General features: G+C 32.2%; 1 protein-coding gene across 1 annotated transcript in view; it reads right to left on the reverse strand.

Moving 5' to 3' along the window:
* The window catches only part of LOC140445061 (uncharacterized), a 49,292-nt gene extending 25,273 nt beyond the window's left edge, over positions 1 to 24,019 (reverse strand). The window contains exon 1 of the mRNA XM_072536853.1: positions 23,853 to 24,019. Coding sequence (XP_072392954.1) covers positions 23,853 to 23,901 — 49 coding nt within the window. The 5' untranslated portion in view covers positions 23,902 to 24,019. The remainder of the gene's footprint in view (positions 1 to 23,852) is intronic.
* Between the last annotated feature and the right edge of the window lie 1,594 nt (positions 24,020 to 25,613).

Genomic DNA, 25,613 nt, shown 5'->3' on the forward strand with positions numbered 1-25,613 from the left:
TTTTGTACGGGATTTATAACCTAGGTAGATAATACAAAAATAATGACATGCTACATAATGCCATACAAAATATTGGTACCAGAAACAGGGAAATTTTTGTTATTTTTGAGAACTTTTTTCCCACTTTTGGTAATTTGACATAGTTCAGCATTCATACACAAAGTTTCGAATCGGTACATTGATAAATTTACTTGCAACATCGTACATTTTGGCTGGGACAGGGGTGAGAAATATAAGGCACAACCCCTAATTTGAACCCCATGCTTTCTGTACCGATAACAATTGGTAGCATAGTTTGTAAAGTTATTACTAAATATTGTTGTATTGATTTATGTGTGATCCATGCTGGATCAAATGTCCCATGGACTTGTAGTCTATACTATAATGTCTGAATAATTGTCAATATGAATGAGTTAGATAAAATTAAATTATTAGAAGAATATTTCACCAAGTAATAAAAAACAACGAGAACGACTTACGAAGTGGAAATCGAAATATCAAAAATAAACTTATCATCACTTCCACTGACCAGTCGCTATGAAGTTTTCATAGCCAGAGCCTAATCTTCAAAACCTATAAAATAAAATTTCGATTTTCAGTTTGTAGCAGAAGTTGTGTGTTTCAAAAAACGTACGTGTGTAACCAAAAAGAAGTTTTAAACATTTTAGATCGTTTATAATGTGAAAGTTTATATTCAGCGTTTTTTCCTATATATCAAATGTCTCACATTGGTTGCCAACACTCAAAACCCAAATTGTATGCTAAATGTTTTAAAGAGTAGGCTAACAATGAAAATTCCATAGTGACCGGTCAGTGGAAATAATACATTATATAATATCTTGAGAATCGTAAAATTTGTAAGATTCAAATATTTGAATGAGTAATGGTTTTTTTAATTGAGTAGAAAGTATGCAGATCTGCTTAAAATATTTCTTACGAGTCATCCACAACCGAATCTATCAGAAGTTAGATATCGATATTAATGATACACAGATGGGATTCAAATAAGGATTAGGTACAAGAGAAGCTCTCTTTGCCTTAAACGTCCTAACACAGAGATGTCTAGATGTTAACCAAGAGGTACACGCCTGATTTATCGACTTTGAAAAGGCCTTTGACATAGTACGCCATAATAAACTCAAAGAAATCCTGGAGGGGAAGAACATCGACACCAGAGACGGACAAATAATATTAAATCTGTACTGGAATTAGCAGGCTAATATAAAAATAGAATACCAAACATCGGACGAAATAGAAATACGTAGAGGAGTACGACAGGGTTGTATATTGTCACCGCTCTTGTTTAATATCTACAGCGAACAAATATGCCAATAAGCTCTCTCACATGCAAACGAAGGGATAATAGTCAATGGAGAAATTATCAATAACATTCGATATGCTGACGATACTATGATAATGGCAAGAACAGCGGAAGATCTACAACATCTAGTTGAAAGTATGAATGAGATATGTAATAACTACGGCATAAGGATGAACGACAAAAAAAACAAATATATGACCTTCAGTAAGAATCCAAGACATGACATTAGTATCGCAATAAACGGTACCCAACTCGAAATACAAATACTTGGCGAAATACAAATAAGCGAATATATATACTTGGGAACCCTCATCAATGAAACTGGTGACCAAAATCGCGAGATAAAAAGACGTATTGAAATTACCAGGTCTACTTTTATAAAAATGAAAAAATATTTTGTAATCGTGATATTAGTATTCAGCTACGAACTAGAATGTTAAAATGTTATGTATTCAGTACTTTGCTTTACGGTGTTGAGGCATGGACTCTTAAACAGAGGAATGTTAAAAATCTTGAAAGCTTTGAGATGTGGTGCTACCGACGTATACTAAAAATAAGTTGGGTGGATAAAATTACAAATGAAGAGGTAATACGCAGAATAAATAACGATCCAGAAGTTATACTGAATATAAAAAAGAGAAAACTTGAATACTTAGGCCACCTGATGAGAGGACAAAAGAACACATTCCTACAAAATATAATGCAAGGAAAAATCTAAGAGCGCAGAAATCCAGGCCGTAGAAGAATGCCCTGGATGAGAAATTTAAGAGAGTGGTTTGGCTGTACCACTAACGAATTATTCAAAACAGCAGTAAATAAAATTAGAATAATCCGATAGGAGAGGCACTCAAAGAAGAAGAAGGCAGATAGGAGAATACATTTTTGTACGTTGATATATGATAACAAGAGGAATTCTCATAAACGATTATTGTTAATAGCCTAAAGATATCAATTTTAGAATATAAGGTTTAAGTCTTTTGTTTACAAAGAAATTGGACAAAGAATTAGAAAGTTTTGTGGTCAAGGATAAGTATACAATAACCGAAGTAGTATTAGCTGTATAGTCTTTGGAAACTTGGAAACAAAGAAAAGATCTTATTTATTTAATATTTGGAAATACCAAGGTTATGTGATATCATAATAGCATTGAGGTTGTGTTTGACAAGTCACGGAATTTGATTGGTCGAAAGGGATGGCGTGGTATGTAGGATGTGTGTGTCTGATTGGTGAAAAGGAGAAGAAGGGATTGATTTTGCCCGGGAAAAGAGAGATTACTGTGATTTGAACGTCGGAAGAAGCAAGTTGTTTTTGTTCCATATCCTGCAGTGAAAGTTAGCAGAGTTCTTGTCAAATAAGAATTGTGAAAGGTATTTGCTGTCTGTCGAACGAGCCCCAATGATTGGTACATCCTGCAATAAATAAACAGGTGTATAGTATATTTGGTAGTAGTCGATTAAGTGAAAATCCTTTCGACTATAAAGAAATTGGGTTCCTGTAAGATAGGTTTGGTCCAGGTGCTTTTGGAGAGACTGTTGCGGCGATAGTGTGGAAATAAAAGGTGTGGATTCTTCAAAATAAAAGGTTAGTTTGCCATATAATCAACAAAGACATTTAATCACGTTAAACATATAAAAATGTAATGTAATACAATTACATTTTACTGAGAGTGGTGGGTTTTTCGGTCAAAGTGGAGAAATAAAATACAAAGAAGGTGACTACTTCATCTATTTATTGAAGACGTTTCGCTTTCTACTCAGAAAGCATCATCAGTTCATCTAAAAAGAACAATATGAAAAACCAAACATCCATAGAAAAGTTATAACATGTGTGTTACCTTAAAAAGACATGTAGCAGTCAATGATATTAATTGTGTGAAAAAGCTTACGACAATGGACATTTAGAGATAAAGTTGTATAAACAATTAATTGGAACTAGGTACAGTTTACAAATTAACAAACTTAGCACAGCAAAGGAACATGTGATAATCATACATGTATATAAAAAATTATTGTAAAAAACTTAAGTAAAAAACATTAAAATTGATATGTAGAGAACTAGAAAGATCATAAGATGCACTTCCAACAATATATTATCAGTTAAATTTAATTTTGACTTTAGGTAACATTATTGAATAGGTTAAGATTAAAATATAATATTTAAAAGTAAAATGAAGTTACCACTCTTTAGCTTACTAAGTGCCGCAGGTAAATGAATTAACAGGTGTAACACCCACGCCAACAACGTGAAAAGACAGTGGCATTGAGGTCAAAATATGACAGAACAGCAAGGCGAAATACCAACCTCTAGTGCAATAGAGCGGTGCATTTAAAGAATATGATAAATTTGGGTGACAACTTGTCATTAAAAAGCCAAAAAATGAAAGGAAAAGTGGTTAAGATCACCATTTTCCCCCCAGTGATTGGTTTAGAAAACCAATGAACAAAGCAAGCGAGGTCAATCCAAAATATCATATATTATAATATCTACGTTGTGACTGGTTAGCCAGCCAACAGGTGAAGATTGATTCAACTTCCACAGTCCAAGGTTCATAGCATTTGGAACTGTGAATGAAAAAGATTCTATGAATCAGTTTCAATTAAAAAATTTTATTAAACAAGTCAATCAAAAAAACAATTACTTATTATATGTAAATGTGATATTGACAAAATAATTAATAAAATGTAAGTTGATGAATCTAAGTTAAATAAAGAAAGAAAAATTTATTTTATTTTTATTTGAAATTATTAAATATGAAAATATGATAAAAAAACACCTAAGGGGACAATTTAAAGTAAACAACATATTAAGCCTAAGTCTCTAAAATTAATGCATAATAAATTTGGCTCAAGTTACTAATGTCAGTTCTCTTATTAAGAGCATTTGGGTGTTTTAGTATTGAACACATTTCCAAAAACTGTCTTTTGACGAGATTGCGTTCACTGCCAAGAATCTTAACTTCATTAAAGTTCACTTTGTGCTTAGAGTTAATAGCATGCTGATGCAAATCTGTATCAATAATGTTATAAACGTTATGTATCCCTCCGTCTTCAGAGACTCGGCTGTTACAAACTCATTCTGTTTTTATACAGAGTGTGCCCTGCTATTTCTCACTTCAAGTGGTAGCTACAAAAAGTGCCATCTACTTTGATGACCATAAACCAGCGGTCGGGGAACTTTTTTAATCATTACCGCAAAATATTTTTGTTTACGTTTTATTACCCCATGGCGAAGAGAAAAAAAAACGAAATCGCCTCTTTTTAGCATCTTTCGTATTCTAGTCCTCATGATAGTTTTGAAAAGAAAGCAATAACTAAAAATTTAATTTAAACATCATTTATTCAATTTATCAATGTAATACCTAGTAATACATAACGGTAATAATAGTAATAATAGTAATATATTTATGTAATATACAGTTGAGGAAAAACAAATTCGTCCCCAGAGAAAATATAAGTAAATAATAATTTCTTGTTATTTTATCATTCATATGATATTTTTCTGGTATTAGTAGACTCTAATAATACAAGAAAAATATATGAATTACAAAATAACAAGAAATTATCATTTACTTATATTTTCTGTGGGGGCGAATTTTTTTTCCTCAACTGTATATAACAAATTGAAACCCATTGGGGTACAATTGAGGGTTGACAATTTGGGTTACTGTAACAAATTATAATAATAATAATAGTGATACAAACAAAAATTAGAAAAAAAAAATAATTGAAAACATTCTTCCTTCACGTTTTGGAAAAATGATGTTGTTTCATGTTCGATACAATTGCTTCAAAATTGGGACTTTTTGATGTAAAAGCTATTTGAATACAATCTTCGGCGTTTAATCGGTTTCTGTTCTTCCTTTTTATGTTTATTAGAGTGGAAAAGCCTTGTTCACACAAATTTGTTGTTCCAAATAATAACATTTTTTTAACCGCCCCTTCATGTGCAATTTTGAAAGCCTTTGCAGCTTTTGACATCCAAAAAGACGACAGATTTGGTTTAGTCAAATTGAATACGTGCTTCTGAATTGGATCAAAGTTCAAGAATTGCTTCTGCCAAACCTGAAGGTTATTCTCATAGCATAGCAATTTGGCATTTAAAAGGATCTGCAATCCAACTGACAGTACGTGTATCAAGATCTGGAAAGTAATCTGAAAACCGCTTTCTGAGTTTGATAAGATGTCTTACAACTGTATGCTTGATGTCAGCAAAAGTAATATTTTCACAATCTTCCAAAAACAAAGCTAACTTTGAAAAATAAACTATCTGAAACTTATTTATACTCTCAAAAATGTTCGCTTAATATGCGAATTGTGCAACCCAGGAAGAGTTTTTATACATATCTGCGAGAATATTTTTTTGATCAACCATAAAAATTTCGACTTCAGTTTTAAGATCCATACTCGATTTAGTACATTTCCGCGAGAGAACCACCTTACTTCTGTATAATAAAGTAGGTCCATTATATTCAGCTTCAGCTTCACCGTCCTGACATAATTCACGAAATAGCTGCGTGTTTAGTGCATGTCCCTTGATAAAATTTACAATCTTGATGACATCATGCTTGACGGCTTCCAGTGTAGGTTCTAAATATTTGACCATAAGGGCCTGGCGATGGATCATACAGTGAGTAAGTCCAATATTTGGATTATTTTTTTTACGAAAGCCGAAAATTAAAAATATATACTTTTTACTCACAAAAATTGCATTTTTACCCTATTTGGGGTAATTTAACCCGGTTCCCCGACCGCTGCCATAAACGAAAACGATTGACTACTACTTATCGTTTTCTGCCTTTTTGAGCTATACAAAATGTGTAAAGATTTCAGATTTCAGCAAAAAGCTTTGCTATCGCTTTGGTGAATTGCAATGCCAAATATACGACGAATGGAGTACAATTCGTCAAACCCCCCGTGTATCAATCGGTATTAATAGTGTTATAACGTTATTTCTGTATCCCTTTATGGCCATATAGGATTTCTATTTACTACTACTATCGTTTCTGCCTTTTTAAATTTATGCCTTATTAAATTCAAAATAGGAGGACACATTTGCATTGAGTTTATATCAGCCGGACTGTCTGAAGAAGTAGGGCTACAGAAAGTTATACAGATTGAACGAATTTAAAACGGAACATACAATTTAATATATGTCTGTTTGAACTGCATTTGAAATAGTGGACCAATATAAAACTTGGACAAAAATAAATCCATACCCGGTGATAGACATTGTATAAAATATCGTTCAACTATCTGTCTCCTTTAAAGGAAAGAGGAGCTTGCCTAATAGTCGGAGAGGTAGAGCCGAAATTTTGAACTGATCAGTAATAAGACATTTCTCTATTGGAATATATTCATTGTAACTGGGTTAAGACTTTGCCTTACAGGCGGACGCCCCTCGTGGTACAGGGGGTGGCTATACAGGGATGAAGTTGTAATTTTTTTCGGAAAAATTAACGATCGATAATATGGCTGAAAATTTGCCCAGAGTAAGATCTTGGTATAACTAGACGAAATCCCAAAGGGCGGACGCGAGAGTGGATACATAAGGGGTGGTGGACAGGGGTGAAATTGCATTTTTTTGGGGAAAAATTAACAATAAGTAATATGTCCGCCATTTTCATGGCTCATTATTTAGCCCCTAAAAACTCTAAATCGAAAAGAGCGGACAGCTGGGTTGGTACAGAGAGCCATAAAACGGGATCAAATGTACCACTTAAATGCGCATTTTACGTCTCGGTAACAATTTTCAAACTGATTTTATTATGATATTTTTATACCGATTGATCTGAAAATTTGTATGCTCACTTCTGTTACTATTCTGAAAAACTTCAAGTAGAGTTTTCCTCAAAATTTTCCAAAAACATTTCCGTAAATGAAAATTTTCGTAATTTTTTGAGGTAAAATCTAATTTGTAGAATCCTTTCGATTTTCTGTCAGTTATACCATGATTTTTTTCCAAAAATTTTCAAACGATTTTTCTGATAAGAAAAAAAAATTTAGAAAAACTTTTCTAAAACATTTGATAAAACTCTACGTCATCGTCTGAATCTTTTATAGAATATTTTGTAGTTTTAAAATGATATTATGATAATGTTCTTTTTTTCAAACTAAAGTCATATTTACTTTACAAATCACATTTTTTTCTTAAATATACCTCTGGGCAAATTTTCAGCCATATTATCGATCGTTAATTTTTCCCAAAAAATGACAACTTCATCCCTGTATAGCCACCCCCTGTACCACGAGGGGCGTCCGCCTGTAAGGCAAAGTCTTAACCCAGTTACAATGAATATATTCCAATAGAGAAATGTCATATTACTGATCAGTTCAAAATTTCGGCTCTATCTCTTGGACTATAAGGAAGCGATAAGTGGTTTGACAGCATAATAACTGCTTGTGTAGTCTAGTTTTTTCCGTGATTCTAGGCAACCTATTTGGGTGGAGTTTTGACTTGTTCTTGAAAGAATTCAGAATCCAGCAGCCCGCTGAAGTATTGGATTTTTATAATATCATTATTTGACAACCTTTTGTTGGCCAACCACCTAGAGCGGAGTTGAGCCGAAATACATTGATTTCGTATGTTCCGTTTTAAATTCGTTCAATCTGTATAGAAGTCTGTAAGATTATGTATTTTTTAAAAAGCATCTGTTAATATTTTGTATATATTAGTTAATTCTTATTAATATTGAAACACAACCTTCAAATAAGAGGTCGTTATAAATAATAATATGGATGAGTTGACTTTAACCTCGCATTTCGAATAAATTGATGTGTGCGAGCACTATACCATGACGAACAGAAAAGTAGATATTTTTGTCATCAATTAATGGTAATCATTATGTAATTGTAAATAATTCTATACCTAAATTTGACTGGGAGAGGTTAACAGTGTACACTCATTCGAACAAGAACTAAGCGAAATCTTGTGGAAATATTTAAGACATATTTGAGAAGTTACATATTCTTATGATGTACTCAGTGACATTAGAAGTGTTACATCCAGAAGGAATAATTTCTTGAACTTAATTTGTTGGCAACATGGTAGATTTACTTGAATGAAACGATAACGTTGTCAAGAATTTTTATTAACAAGTAATAAAAAAATTAATAATGTGTTTGGCGATCCTGTAGCTGAATACACTGACAGTCTCCTTCCCATCATATCTCATACAATACATAATGTATTAACTAAATTCGTAAATATTAGGACAACCATAGAATAAAGAACATCGAAGAACAGCAAGAAGATCCAGGGGAACTATGGAATGAATTTAAAAACCAAGTTAATGAAATTTCCATAAACAATGATTATACACTCATGGACAAAAATATCGAATATTTTGGAATTTTCCAATTTTTTTTTGTAGTCACTATTATTTCAAAATAATTTTAGATTACTGATAATACTCATATAGTAGGCTGATGTACTCAACTGGTTTGAGATATTTTGATGTTTATTTTGACGTTTATTCAGTGGTTAGTGTCAAAACACCAAGTGCAAAACACTATGATCGATACCGCTTAATAAGCTTGATAAATCACATTACCAAAGTTTTCACCAAAATCATACACAATAGAATATATAACAAATGCGAAGCAAATATATCGGAGTCACAGTTCGAGTTCAGTCTGCAAGTTTTAATTCAAAGATGCAGAGACATGTACAAGGACGTCCACTTGTACTTCATCGACTTCTCCAAGGCGTTTGACAAGGTCAAACATGATAAACTCATGGAAATGCTCAGGAAGATGCATATTGATGGCAAGGATCTGCGCATAATAACCAGTCTCTATTGGAACCAAAGTGCTGTGATAAAGATGGGCAACTTACACAGTGGGAAGATAGATATTAAAAAGGGTGTACGACAGGGATGCGTCCTCTCGCCGCTCCTGTTCAATATATACTCTGAACAAATCTTCAGAGAAGCACTGGGAGAAGTTTCGGAGGGTATCAAAGTGAACGGAGAGGTAATCAATAATATTAGATATTCTGACGACACACTTATTATCGCAAATGACTGCAAGGAGCTTCAGAGACTCATGCAAAGCATACACACAGCAAGTCAAGAATATGGTTTAGAACTCAATACAACCAAAACTAAATGCATGCTCATCAGCAGAACACAACAACCTCCGATGCAACTGACATTAAACAACCGAAAAATAGAACAAGTGGAGACATACACATACCTTGGAACCACAGTCAACACAAAATGGGACCAGTCAACAGAAATAAGATCACGAATTGAAAAAGCGCGAAACGCGTTCAACAATATGAAAAAGTGGTTCACAAGCAAAATCTCAATGGAACTAAAATTAAGACTGGTCAAGTGTTATGTCTTCCCGGTCTTGTTCTATGGAACAGAGGCATGGACCACAACGGAAGCCACCCTGAAGAAACTAGAATCCTTTGAGCTGTGGATATATCGCCGTATTCTTCGGATATCCTGGACAGACCACATCACTAACGTGGAAGTAATGCAGAGAATAGGCAAAAGCAAAGAAATAATCTTCACCGTAAAGAAACGGAAGCTTGAGTACTTCGGACATGTCATGAGGCATACTAAGTACCGGCTGCTACAGTTAATAGTCCAAGGAAGAATCGACAGTAGGAGGGGACCGGGAAGAAGACGACACTCATGGATGCATAACCTGCGACAATGGTTCGGACTATCATCGACCGAACTGTTCAGAGGTACCGTGAACAAAATCAAAATAGCCTTGTTAATAGCCAACGTCCGAAACGGACAGAGCAAAGGAGGAAGAAGTGTCATTCGTATATTTCATCATAAAAAACCTTCTTCACGTAAAGGAAAATCATACTAATTAGGTTATTTTTAGTTTAATTTATTAAGTTTAATTAAATATTCTCTTGATTTAACTAAGTTTAAAACAAGTATCCCATCAATTCGACACTGCGATGAAGCCCAAGTAGCACATATTGTAATTTTGTACGAGGAAGGATATGCACAGAAAGGTGTCGCACGACGTCACAGCAGAACTGAATCTATAGTTTCGAATACTCTAAAAAGGTACCGCGAAACAGGAAATTTTGTACGAAGGCCTGGTCAAGGATGCCCAAGGTGCACAACCGCAATTGATGACCGTTTTTTGTTTCTTAATTCTGCACGAAATCGTGCATTGACATCGATGCACCTCAGAAATGAACTATTAAATGTTAGACAAGTTAATGTGAGTTCACAAACAGTTAGACGAAGATTAAAAGAAGCAAACTTAAAGCCCAGACGCCTCGCCAAAGTTCCATGTCTCCTCCAAAATCATAAAGCTCGTCGTTTGGAATTTGCAAGAACACATATTTAGTGGAATATCGACAACTGGAAAAACGTTCTTTTCACTGATGAGACCGGAATCCTATTATGGAAGCCATATGGTCAAATCTACCTCTACAGAAGAGTTGGAGAACGATTCGCCAGCTGCAGTCTCGCCCAGACTGTTAGTTTTGGAGTTGACAGCATAATTCTTTGGTAAGGTATTAGTTAGGAGGTACGTACCGCACTTGTGAAAGTGATTGGACGGATGACTGGTGATTCTTAACGTTTAAAACATCCTGCAAGATCATGTTTTGTCATATGTTGGTTACATTGGATATGAAAGATTCACGTTAATGCACGATAATGCTCGACCACATGCTGCTGCCATAGTGAGTAATTATGTTGATGAGTTTCAAATTCGAAGATTGGATTGGCCACTGTTTAGCCCGGATTTAAGTCCAATAGAGCCCATGTGAGATCACCTAAAACGCAGCATACGACAAAGAAATCCCGTTCCAAATATGATAGAGCAGCTTTGGCTTGCTGCACAGGATGAACGGAATGCAATTACCCAAGGATATATCCCAAATTTACTTGCAAGCATGCTGAGAAAGATGCAAGCAGTAATAAGAGCTAGAGGGGGGAATACTCGTTACTGATCATGCAATTCTTTAAGTTAAAACGACTTGTTTAAGCAATTTAAATTATCATTTAAGTTTAGAGTAAAATAACCTTATTTACCCAATATTAAATATTTATTTTTTTCGCCATTTTCTCAGCATAAAAACTTAAAATTGTTCATTAAGCATTGTTAAAATAAATTTTATTTTACAATAAACAACTTGATTGACCAGAATTTATTTAAAAAAAAACAAAAATTAGAAAATTCCAAAATATTCGATATTTTTGTCCATGAGTGTATAAGTAACTTAGCAACTAAGTACTATAAGCAATAGTTGGCAATACCAATAAAGTTATTGTAAATAAGAACGAAATAAGAAGAGAATATTGTTACCGAATTCTACCCAAATTGTACCGAAGGTTAGAAATTATGACATCAGAGGTAGAACACGCTATAAAAAATGCTAAAATTAGGAAAGCTTGTGGTCCAGATGATACATTAACTGAGTTGCTGAAGCTAATAGATGAAGATAATATAAAAGTAGTAATAAACCTTTTTAAGGCAATATATAACACTGGAGTTATTTCCACAGACTGGCTTAAGTCCATCTTTGACGATACCAATAACTAATGAGCCACAATCTTAAGATTTTCCTAAGAATACTCCACAGCAGAATTAGACGCAAATGCGAAGAAGATCTCGAAGATACCCAATGTGGTTTTAGAAATGCTATGGGAACTATGGAGGGACTTTTTGCGCTAAATACCTTATTAAAAAAATCCGTGATCAAAGAAAAGTATCTGCAAGCTTCGCGTACATCGAAAGGGCATTCTACTGTACTGTTTTTATTTTTATTGTCTTTTATTACTTCCTAGCAATTACCTTACAACAGATACCAAGAAGAATGTATGTTAACCACGTAAAAATGTTTATTAGCAATTTGACTGATATTTGGTTTAGATCTAATCACAATCTAACTCACTGTGCCCTGATCTCATTCTACTCTCATATAAAATTGTTCAGTTTATCCTACTGTGTTTCTCAACTTTGTTTTATGTGGCCATGTACACCACACATTTAACGATCCTCTAATTGTTTGTAATATTCGTTGTTCTCTAAACATGTACACTAAAATAATTTATGATTATTTTGGTATTTCGTTAAAAAACCTTTTATCGAAATCTTATATTCGAAATAAATTAGCATTATAAAGATTATATATAAGCATTACATTATATATAGCATTACAAATTAAAATGTGATGATTGTGATGCCTCTTATGTAGGTAGAACCATTAGAAAGTTATCCACTAGAGTTTCAGAACATTTGAAAAGACCAAACTCTTCAAGTTTTGGTCAACACTTATTATCCAGTAAACACAATTTTAACATCAACACTGGTTCATCTATCTTACATGACATTAGTAGAAAGAAAAACTATATGGAGTTGGATTTATTGGAAGATTTGGAAATTACAAGGGAAACAAATGAAAACTCTCACTGTCTTAATACTCAAATTAATTTAAATTGTACTAAATTTAAACCTATTTTTAAAAACTTTATTACAGCTTCACCTCGTGGGGGACCCAGCTCGACTGTTTAGACTTCCTGCACTGAGCACATCCATAGTAATTTTATAGTTATACCATTGACTGTGGGTTCAACTGAACTACTTGGATTACACCCCATTTATATACTTTGCTTTCCATTTTGATTTTCAATTATTAGTATTTAATTACATAGTCAGATCTCTTCCTTTCTACATTACAGATAGTGCTTGGTAGACCATTTTATTGTAGTCAACCACCCACTGTCTAACATATTGTTTAGTCCGCTTCTTGCATTCTTACTTTTCGTCTATTTCAGTTGCTCTCAAACTAACACCTTAATTATTACAGACATGTTTGAATGTGAGATCTGGATTATTCAATCTACTTAATAAATATTCTATATAATTTTATATTTCATCAGTGACCTCCTATAGTAGTGTCAGTTGGACTTTTGGTCAATACTTAGTTTCATAGAATTGTAAAAGGTGCAGATCACATATCTATGATTGTGACTGCTCATCCAAGTTGTCATTTGTCACATGTCACCCCAACATTTCCGTTAGATCAGGAGCCATTCCGTCTCCGGCTTCTTCAAGTAATGTAGGCTTCCTTAAATTATTTTAAAGTGTTTGTTTGTCCATTTGTATTGTAGTGTAATGTACATTTATATGTTTATGACATCTTGTTCTTGCCGGATAGGCCACAATTGACGAAGTAAGTCTAATAACATTAATCACATAAAAACCTTTTTTCAACCATAAACTTCGAGTTTTTATCGAAGTTAATCAATTTCTTTGGTTTTAAAAAACGTTTCTTGGCTTATTTCAGATGCCCCTGAAGATGATCTAGGGATCGAAAGTACTTGGGCAAGATTTAATTAAACTGTGCTCGATATATGCCTTTTATCTGATCAAAGTTCATTTATTCGAGCATTCAACCTTATATTTATTTATTATAAAGAATAGTTTTAAATTTACAATACGTATAGATATCCACATAAAAAATTCTATACACAAATAAAAATAGACATCATGTGATCACGCTTACAAAGTGGTAAATATGAATCAACGGCAACTCGTTGTACCTATGCTGGGAATGAGTAACAAATAACACTTCATCGAATCGAATCGATTTCACCGGATCTAGTACGTCATGGGTTGAGTCTGAATAGAATAATTGAAGTTCATTAGATTATTGTTTCTCTTAATATAAAATGCATGATGGGTTCAACACGTCAAAAATATATGGCACTGATATAACATTTGGATAACTTGGAGTTATTGCAAGAAGGTTGCTACCAATGTATTATTATAATAGTATATTAAAGTGGTATTTTTATAGTTTATATAGTATTATATATAAATCTTCTGGAGAACAAAGCCACGGAAAAATTCTCAATAATTGACGACAAGACGCCCATCCAACAAGTAGGTTTAAAAGAACTCCAAAACTAGGATCTTGCAAAAATAACGGTGAACATGATTTAACTATTAAATTAAGACATCAATGGCACTCCCAGCATCACGAAATTTGGTTTAAAATTTTCTACCGACAAATTTAATGACTGGCTATTTCTATATACTATAGTCTGTATAGAAAGTATCCGGAATTTTATAGTTTTCCTAATTTTAATAGACTTCCTTTTTGTAATATTTTAAGACAAAAGTAATGCATCAAGTAGGTTGTACCGATAGTAGGTTATGGACAAAATCGCATGACAACATCATCATCATCATCATTTAACCCGGATCTATCTACTGCTGGATATAGGTCTCCCTCAGTCTTTTCCATGTATTTCTGTTTTGTGCTGTTTGCATCCAATTTTTGTCGATCCGTTTTATGTCATCAGACCATCTTGTTGGTGGACGACCTCTACTTCGATATGCTTCTTGTCTCGGTCTCCACTGTATTATTCACTGTGTCCATCTGTTATCCGACATTCTAGCTGTGTGCCCCGCCCAGTTCCACTTAAGTGTCATAATTCTTTCTATGGCATCTGTCACTCCTGTTCTCCGTCTTATTTCCTTGTTCGTGATCCGATCCCTACGAGAAATGCCTGATCGTTCCATGGCTCTTTGGGTAACACAAATTTTATTTCTTACTTTCTTGGTTAGTGTTAATGTCTCTACACCATATGTAAGTACTGGCAACACGCACTGATTAAAGACTTTTCTTTTAAGACACATAGGCAGTTCTGATTTAAGAACATAGCTTAGCTTGCTGAATGCCACCCAAGTGAGTCCTATGCGGCGGCTTAGTTCGCACGTTTGATTATCTCTTCCTATGCGTATCTCATGTCCTAAGTACTTATATGAGGTGGTTTCTTCAATATGCATGCCGTTTACTGAAATCTTTTCGCTTAACACAAGATTTGTCATGATTTGTGTTTTTGTGTGGTTGATTTTTAATCCTACTTGTAGGGAGGCTAGATATAGTTTCTCCAGTTGCGATACTGCATCATCGATTCTGTCAGCAAAAAGGACAATATCGTCAGCAAACCTCAAATGACTAAGCATTTCTCCATTGACATTAATTCCTTTTTCACTCAGATTTGCGTTCTTAAACATATGCTCTAATAATGTTGTAAACAATTTTGGCGAAATTGTGTCTCCCTGTCGCACTCCCCGTTTTATTTTAAATACGTTGGTCTTTTTATCTGCCAGTTTCACACTTGCTGTCCCTAAAGGGACAGCAAGTGGGACAGCATGACAACACCATCTGTCAAATATTGTTGTTTGTAAACAGACTTAAGATTTGTGAAATAATGTCGCAAGTAGAAAAAAGAAAAGTGGTGGAATATTTGTATAGAAAGGGTGTCCGAAACGCTAACAAATTAGTGCAATTGACTGAACTCGGAAAAAGTGCAGTGTATGAGACAATAAAGAGGATAAAAAATGGCATATATATGAGACATATGTAGATCAGTTTCGGGTAGACCGCATAAGATGCGCGGAAACAATTTAAATGAGCAAAATCCGCGCCTAGGGTTTCGAAAATTAGCGAACAGATTTGGAAATCAACGAGGAATAAAAGTGTGCCCACAAACTGTCAGCATGTCACTAAAAAAGCAAGGCTACATATCAAGGAATCCAAAAAAAATCCCTACAATGCCACCTCTGCAAAGGCAACGAAAAATAGATATTTGCCAACGTTTTCGAGAAGATAATTTTAATAATGTCTTTATATCTGATGAAAGTTGTTTCCAGCTTAGTGCAAATCATCTAAAAGTCCTATCAAGAGAAAATGTTATCGTTCAAATTTCGAAATTTCCCACTAAAATAATGGTTTGGGGAGCAATATCTCAGCGTGGTGCTACTTCTCTCTGTATAGTTAACGGTACTGTTGATAGTGCGAAATATTGTGACACCCTAAATGGTTTTCTTCTTGAAACGGCTCATGTTTTATATCCAGAGGGGTGGCGTTTTCAGCAAGATAATGCAAGATGCCAAACTTCTGTTTATACTCAAGCTTGGATGCAAGAACGCGAATTGGTACCAATTCCATGGCCAGCAGCATCTCCATATCTTAGCCCCATTGAAAACATATAGGGACTGATGAACATTCAATTGCAACGAGCAGCGCCACGAGACAAAGAAGGTTTGATAAGTTTAAAAATGCATTTTACTTAATAACGCGTCTTTGTGAGAAATATAAAAAATATAATGTAAAATTATATTTATATTATTTATATTCAATTATTTATTTATGTTTAAATATTTATTTATATTTAATTAGATACTTATTTATATTTAATTATATATTATTCATGTTCATGCGTGTGACGGTAACGCGGGCGTCAGAGCGACACCTTGCTTCGGGTTGGTGACAGCAGAGGTCAAAGATCAAAGTGCCCCGGGTGTCTACCTTTCTACTTTTTACACCTATGTAATAAAATTCGAAATAATTTGGGTAAACAGTCGAAATCTTTGGTTATTCTTAAGACAAGCGTCAAATTGATTTCGAATCCTTGGTAATGTTGCACGCTTAATAAATTTACTGTTTCAAAAAACAATGATTGGCCTCAAATACTAATATCAACTAAAGATGTTAACAATTAAGACTATTCTTACAAGATGTGTTTCCAAAAAGATAAACATCTTGATTAGAAAATAGAAACTTGATTTAAATTACGTTTAATTTTATTTTACACTTTAATTATTTCTGCTATTAAAATAGAAAAAAGTAATAGTTCAATGTATAACATTGATACGACAAAAATATTAAATCGTTTATAAAGTTGAGTAATTCTAATAATAAACCCAAGTGATTGTGAATGGTTGCCAAGAGAAAGTCGATGTTTTTATATATATTATGTATGTGTATATTATATAAAGCAGTACAAACAGTACAATGTATATTATATAAAACAAACAATTACAAATATTTGACGATTATAGAAAGACGAAACAAACAACGCAGTTAAGTTTAGTCGATTTAAATTTTTTTATTGATTGTAAAGAATAAAATGTGTCTCAGGACAGTACTTAGTTTGCTTAAGCAAAGTACAGTAATATTTTTCTACTTATTAATTTTGGAGTTTTAACGACTTTTTATTCTGAATTTTTTATATTTTGTAATTGCCCTGTTAGGTAGCTATATTTCGGATGGTATGTACCGCCCCATACAGTGATGAGTGCCTTAAGAACCGGAAAAATAACGCAAAAGATAGAAAACATAATACGTTGTGAAATAAAAAGAGATGAAAGTAGTAGAGGTGGGAAATTATCGATAGAAACCTCTAATTTACATTACATTACATTAGGACTATCGATAGTTTCCCACCTTTAGACGTTAGCTTATGAGCTAGTTGACTTCAGTCATAATATTACAAGTATGACGTCGAACATTAACATTCTTTAAATTTCGCATAAAGTAAAAACTGATTGAAGGCAATAAAGCAAATGTAAGTAAACAGTTAAATTAGTAGTGATTTGATAATTAATTCTTGTTGACGAATACAGAATAACAATATATGATAATTCTGTATTGAGAAGAGTGTATGCGACGTTTCAAATCACAGTTTATTATTGATCAATACTTTAATTTTGGATAAAAACATACTCGTACTTAAACTGTTTTTACTTACATTACGTGATACGTATTACTATGACTGAAGTCAACCAGCTCATAAGCTAACGTCTAAAGGTGGGAAACTTTCGATAGATCTAATGTAATGTAAAGGAAATTATAGGTTTACATCGATAATTTCTCATCTCTACTACTTGCATCTCTTTTTATTTCACAACGTATTATGTTTTCTATCTTTTGCGTTATTTTGCCAGTTCTTAAGACACTCATCCCTGTATATTCTCGTGTAGGCGTAATTTTTCGTTGGATGTGCTCAACATGTTACTCAATTTTTTAAGGTATTATCGACCACGTGACCTTCTCATTGGTCATTTAGGTAACGCAGTCGATAAACCATGTAAATTAGAAAGAGATGCAAGGCCTGCTTTGAGTTAGTTTTCTCTGTTGCTCTGAGAAAACGGTCTGGTATTGCAACGATTAGTCGATCTTGTATTATATGTCTATTTAAAAAGCAATAAAGTGCATGTAAACACATAATTAAGATAAAAAAAATGCAAAAGAAAGTCTAGTTATAAAAAAAAAACAAAAATAAAAAAAAAACAGTACGTCAATTAGCAAATTCATTTTTTGAATCGATTATTATTATGATACCTATACAAAAATGAACAACAAAGCGATGTCGCTATTGAATATGTAAGAGTGATACATGCTCTAACTAAATCATTTAAAGAGAATACATATTATTTTATACATTTTCCAAAACTTTTATTTCTTTTTCAGCTGGATCACTCATAATAAAATACTTCAGATTAAAATGTTTGTTTTATTTTATATTATTTATTATTTTATTATAAAACAATTTTATTTCTTCATAAATTTATAAAGCAGTGACTATGACGTATTTAATTCTTTATAAAACATGTTATTTCTTTATGAAACAAAAAATATTAACCTAACCTAACCTATTAAAAATATAACCTAACCTAACCTAACACGTTTGTTTACAAACAACTGTTCCTACCTACTAAAAAAATGGCTGACCAACGGACAAAGTTTTGCTATAAAATTGTGTTTTTATATAAAATTAAAAATGAGTGTTTTATGAATTATATTAATCAAATATCATCAGGAGTGGCAAACACGGGACTATAGCTTATTTGTAGTGTACTCTTTTACTTCTAACCTATTGTCAACAAAAGTCTATTATAGAGTGTAAGTAAATATATTTTATTATTATCTTATATAATTTGCTTATTCTGTCTAACTGTCTGTAACTAAAAGACTAGCGCCAACATTACATCATAATATATCCGTTGTTATTGATCCGATTGGAGCTTGTGATGCGTTAAATGAAAGAGGAGAGGGAAGCATTATATTAAGACAGAAAAAAGAAACAAGGCGACTACCAAAAGGGTAGTACACCTTATCTTTGTTATTAATAAATGTATAGCGACATATGACATATTAACTGACAGTATTAATTAATATATATATATATATATATATATATATATATATATATATATATATATATATATATATATATACATATTGATACGATTAGGGTTTATAGAAAATAATTTATAAGTTATATACTACATAATATTAGATATTTGGTTGTTTTAAATAAGTTATATACTAGAGAATTTTATAAAAATATATTTATGTGAGGGCATTTTAAGAAATTAGCATATAATAATTGTAAAAAGTTGTATTTTAGTAGTTATGATTTTGTAGATATATTTAAGTGAGCCATGTGACTAGGCAACACACTATACCCTCCATTCCAAGTGTCATTTTAAGAATTTTACGAACATTCTCGAAATAATGATTATGGCGGTGGATCGAACAGATATTTTTTTCGAGAACATCTATATAGAAGTAATAGAACAAATTGGAACATGATCTCTTACCAGATGATTCTAGAATATCCAAAAAGATATAAATAACCGTGATTTGGATTCAAGATGGCAGTTTTTAGTCAGAAGTCAGGCCAGTTTTATTATGAAAGTTAGTAGACACATTTAGTTAGTGAAGTAAATTGTTCAGAATTTTCAAGAAGTCAGTCAGAAAAGTTTAGTAAGAAATATGAAAGTTAGTTGGAGTCAGTGAATCAGTTACAAATAGTCCAATTGTTTAATATAGTGAGTTAAATGAAGATTAAAAATTATGCATATAATTTAATGCACATTTATAATTATACACAAATAATTATTGAAGATTAAAAAAAGTATATTGGAAGAAATTAAATTATATTATGATTGGAGATTAGTATAAATCAACTTATAATAATTGGATATTGGTATATTGAAAAGAAGAATAAATATAAATGCTGTTTGCTGGTTTGCTTGGTGGTTTATAAATGCTGGTGAAGAAAAATATATTTTAAATTGGTAGAAGCTGATAATTGGAAAAAGTAATTTCACAAAAACAAGGATAACCGAAGTACGAAGACATTCAGTGGTGATTAGAATCTATATAGTGGAAAACAGTTCATTTAGGCATTCAGTGAAAGAAAGGTACAAAATTTTGTTAATATAATTTAGTTAGTGTCATAACAATTTCAATTTTGAAGATAGTTTGTTTAAATTTTACATCGTCTATAGAATTTAATTAGTTTTATAAGAATATCAATTTAAAGATAGTTTATTTTAAATTTACATTGGCTAGGTTAGATATATATGTGCGTTTCATAATAGTTATAATAAAGATAATTTAAAAAAGTACTTACAAACTAATTCTTTGAGAACCGCGATAAAAACCCTATATTATTAAAAATACTCATTGCTCATCATTCAAACAAACAACACATCATAACAATATATATATATATATATATATATATATATATATATATATATATATATATATATATATATATGTATGTATATAGTGTGGAAACCACTTATGGAATAAAATTGTTTGTATCCTTATTTTAGAAAATAATAAAAAACGTTGAGATACCTTAACTTTTAAATTTAAATGTGCGCTTTTTAAACATAAATTTAAATGTACAGGGTGATCCACGCAAGTCTGGCATAGGCCATAATCTGTATTTTAAATGAAACACCCCGTATATTTTTATGGCTTTAAAAGCTTAATAATACAAGGTGAAATTTTGAAATTAAGTATAATTTTATTATATTATCTTAAATTAAGACAATTAATTCATAGAATACCCGAGGTAATTGATTGGATTACATTAAAATAAATGCTGAAAATGTTCTCCACCTTGTTGTTGGATATAACACAGTCTCCTATAAAACTCGTCTCGAACTTTGTTTAAAGTTTGAGGTAAGATATTCCGTATTTCTGTAGTTATCCTTTCTTTGAGGTCTTCAATGCTAGTTGGTTGTGTTGCATATACTTTGTTCTTCAGATAATAATCCAAAGGCGTAAGATCCGGCGACCTAGCTGGCCACTTATTAGTAGCCCTTCGTCCAATCCATTTATTGAAGAAGATTTTATTCAAGTAATTTCTCACCATTAACGCATAATGGGATGTTGCACCGTCCTGCTGGAACCAGACAGTTTCATGCGGTAAGGTCGGATCTATTGTATTGGGATATAAGTTAACCAACTGAGGAAGAACATAGTCTCTTAGCATCCTTAAATATTTTTCCGCTGTTAAATTACCATCTACTGAGTGTGTGTCTTAGGCACCCAATAAGGATTCTCCGCTGACCAATATCTACAGTTTTGTCGGTTTACATAACCGTTCAATGTAAATGTTGATTCATCAGCAAAAAGAATTGTGCCAAGAGCTATAATTTCATTGTGTTAATTTTATCCATCATTCTTTCGGAGAAATGCATTCTACGATCTGGATCGTCTTCTGTTAGCTCCTGCACAAAAGTCAATTTATATGGATGAAGTTTTTCTTCGTGGAGACACCTTAGGGGAGTTGTGTGACTCCCATTATTTTGACGTGCAATTTGACGTGAACTTAACGTTGGATTCTCTGCGACCCAAAAAATATCCACTTTCACCTCATCTTCAATGAAGTTGGCTTTTTTTTAATGGTTTAACATGTCCAAGTTCTCTGAATTGTGCATAAATTTTAGACACAGTACCTTGTGCAATATTAGGCAACTGAGGATACCTCTGATTAAGTAAGTTTGCTGTTTCAACTTGACTTCTACAATCCTCCCCGTAACCGATCATCATTAAAATCTCAATTCGGTGGTCTCAGTTACATATTTCATTTTTATTTCTGCAAGAAATTAGCTTTTAATTAGGAATTTATTATTTTAATGTAAAATGTCAACACACCAACAACTGATTGATAACAATTCGCATTATTTACCGACTTAGTTTAATTAGCAGACTATCTAGACAGTTTTTACCTATTCATGACAAAAAATGTTAACACGGTTACTAAACAGAAATTTTCCACAATATACTGACACTTAGAGCAGAAGTGTATTGCCTGTATTTAGCTAATTTAAAATAATACCGTTACACGTGATAAATTATTAATTTCAAAATTTCACCTTGTATTATTCATTAACCCTACATGATATAGATCGTTGAAATCAAGTTGTTAAGAATCTTGTAAAAATACAAAAATATACAGTGTGTTTCATTAAAAATAAGGATTATAGACTATGCCAGAGATGCGTGGATCACCCTGTACATTAAAATTTATGTTTAAAAAGCGCACATTTAAATTTAAAAGTTAACTTGTCCCTGAGTTTTTTATTATTTTCTATAATAAGGACACAAACAATTTTATTGCATAAGTGGTTTCCACACTGTATATATAAGATAGAAAAAACAAACAAAACGACAACCAAAAGGGCACTATACCTTATCTTTCTTATTAATGAACGTATAGTGACATACGAGATATCACATGGCAGTATGGGTGATAATATACACACTATAGGGTAAATTTGTTTTATTGACCTGAAGAAGGTCTCTGACTAAGTATAAACTAAACTACAGATCGAATCCTAACATGCGACAAAACAAATGAAAGGGGAGAATATAACAAATATATTAAGATATAAAAAACAAACAAAGCGACTAGCAAAATGGCGCTACACAGCATCTTCGTTAACAATGAATGTATAGCGACATTGAGATATCAGAGGACGCTATGGATAAAAATAGATTGACTTTAAGACAAATTTTGATTGATTGATTCTGGCTGAGTATAAAATAAACAACGGATCGAATCCTAACATGCGACATAGCAAACCAAGGGGAGGAAATAACGAATATATTAATATAGAAAAAATATCAGATTTAGTTGTTACCACCCGTGGAGAAATGAACAGACCAAAGTCTTCATATTCATTCATAATATCAAAATAAGTCTGCATAGAATATTTTTGGTGTGACAAAACAAAAGCATTTTAGTAGAACATCATACGATACCTTTTTGAGTCTGAAAATAATTTTAGTTGTTTCATGGCAAATAAATATTGTTCAATAATAAGTTGAAAAATTGAGTCCTAAATTCCTAAAATAAAACCTACACGACAATAAATGGGAGGTATACCATCGGAAATATAGCTGTCCGGTACAGCAATAAAACATGCAGAAAAAAGCGTAAAAGGTCAAGAATAATTTTGGATAGAAACATTAATTATAAAGGAAGCAAAAATCGGCACATAAATAATATACGTAAAAGATCGTACAAATTACATGACATTGAAGTTAAGTACTACTTATAAAACTTTTAATATATACAGGCAAAGTCCGGTACTGTGCAGAATGATATCATTCAACTAAAAATTTCCCAAGGTTAAACTATTCTTGACAAAGGAAACACAGAAAAACTCATAATTTTGTTCATAATAGCAATTGAATTTTATATAAATAGGTAAATGAATATTTTAAACTAATACTTAATACCTTTTCACTTTTAAAAATAATGCTCAATACAATAATGTAACATGGTATCCTTTCCGTATTTTAAAAATAAAAATATAGATCATTGTAACCATTTCTTATTTTATTAGCAGACTAAAAATAACCTCGATAGTAAGCGGCAAAAATACTCAGTTGCGCTACTTTTCAAAGTTCAATTTTAAAATTATTAGCCACTTACCAGCGTTAAATACAGCAACACACGCCAACAAAATCACCAATTTTGCCATTTTTTCGGTTTTTTTTTATATTTAAGCACAAATTCAAAAATTAAATGAACAGCGTCTCGTAACGTCGTAACTTCAGCGTTGGAGGATAGACAGTAGGCAAAGTGGACAAAAATAACGTCATGAAGTCGGTACACTCGCCGTTAGAGTAGGAACTAAATAAAGGAGGGGAGCGTCCGAACTCTGTGTTGTGTAAAATTTAGTCGCTTATTCTTGAAAAGTGGTAGATGACTAAAGGAAATATATAATATATAATATATGATAATATATATTAAGAAATACTGGATATTAGTGACTGTCGATTTAAACAAACAATACAGTTTATTAGGGTTGCAGTCAGAAAATTGGCCGGGATGTTAATGAAACACTCTTTTGACTTTTTGTCTAGCTTTCGAAATGGTTTTATTCCTTTTTCAAGACACTGTAATAAGAAAAATATGTAAATATTTATAAAATATCACAATTCTTCAGTGCAACTTACTAGTCGTTGAGATTATTTGTAAAAGCATTGACACTCAACATTAATAACACACATAATATAAAATATAAAATAATGGACAAAATACATTCTAAAATTTTTAAAATTTAGGTACAGATAGTAAAACTTAGTTTATGGTATCTTTTACTGGTTTGTTTTAACTCTGACACGTAGAGAACAGAAAGTAAAAACCCTATGATTAAAAAGTAATTAGGTGTCCTTAATATTATATTTCTTTTTAAGAAATACTAGAGACCCATCTTGGGTGATTTAATGGTATCTTAATGGTATGTAACATGTTATGCATGTAAGTGTAATTTATGTACAGGTAAATATTTATTTTATTTTGGTTGTTTTTCCAGTAAGTAACAATAAATGTTGCTCAGTTTATCAATGTCAGACTTTTTATTGGTGCACGATGTACTAGATTTTATGGAACACATTTCCAAGAAAACACGTTTTGAATGATTCTTTTCCTTTGCCAAAATACAGGAATCCTCGAAATTAAATTCATGTTTCAACGTTAATGCATGTTCTGTCAATCCACATGCATCTATTTTTTTGGTTTTTATATCACTACGATGTGAGATCACCCTACTGTGAAAATTACGAGATGATTCTCCTATCTATATATTTTGTTACAATTGGTACACGGTATAGAATAAGTAATATTCGATGACTCCTGTATTGTGAAAGGATCTTTTGTTTTTGTGTATAACTTCGATACCGTTTTCACATTTTTAGTTGTAATTTTTAAACCACTAACATTTTTGAAGATGTTCGTTAGCTTCGGTGTCAGAAATGGAATGTAGGGTATAATTAGGATAAGGTAACTTTAACATCCTAATTCTTTATAAGATATAATGTCAAACAAATGTAACTAATTATTTGTTAACGGGTTTTTACCCATATATTTAGTGGCTACATTCATGTACTCCTAGACACCGATGATGGAATGATGAATTCTGAAAACGTTCTGTCTAACACAGCCCGTTTGGGTTTTTAAATATATACCTTTTACAAAGGATTTTAATTAATTTTTTGAAGAAGAAGTATTTGTTTGTCTTGCTATATTCCTTACGCTAACTGTTGGATCTTAATCAAGTAAATTTAAAATATTATTTTCTTTATTAATTGTTCTTGTTGTTCTTGGTCTACCAGAATTTATTTTATTTGGTCTCACATTCCCAGTTTCTCGACAATGTCGTTCAACGGCTCTAAATGGTTTTTTACTTGG

The sequence above is a fragment of the Diabrotica undecimpunctata genome, chromosome 7, assembly GCF_040954645.1.
Source record: "Diabrotica undecimpunctata isolate CICGRU chromosome 7, icDiaUnde3, whole genome shotgun sequence".
NCBI classification, from domain to species: domain Eukaryota; kingdom Metazoa; phylum Arthropoda; class Insecta; order Coleoptera; family Chrysomelidae; genus Diabrotica; species Diabrotica undecimpunctata.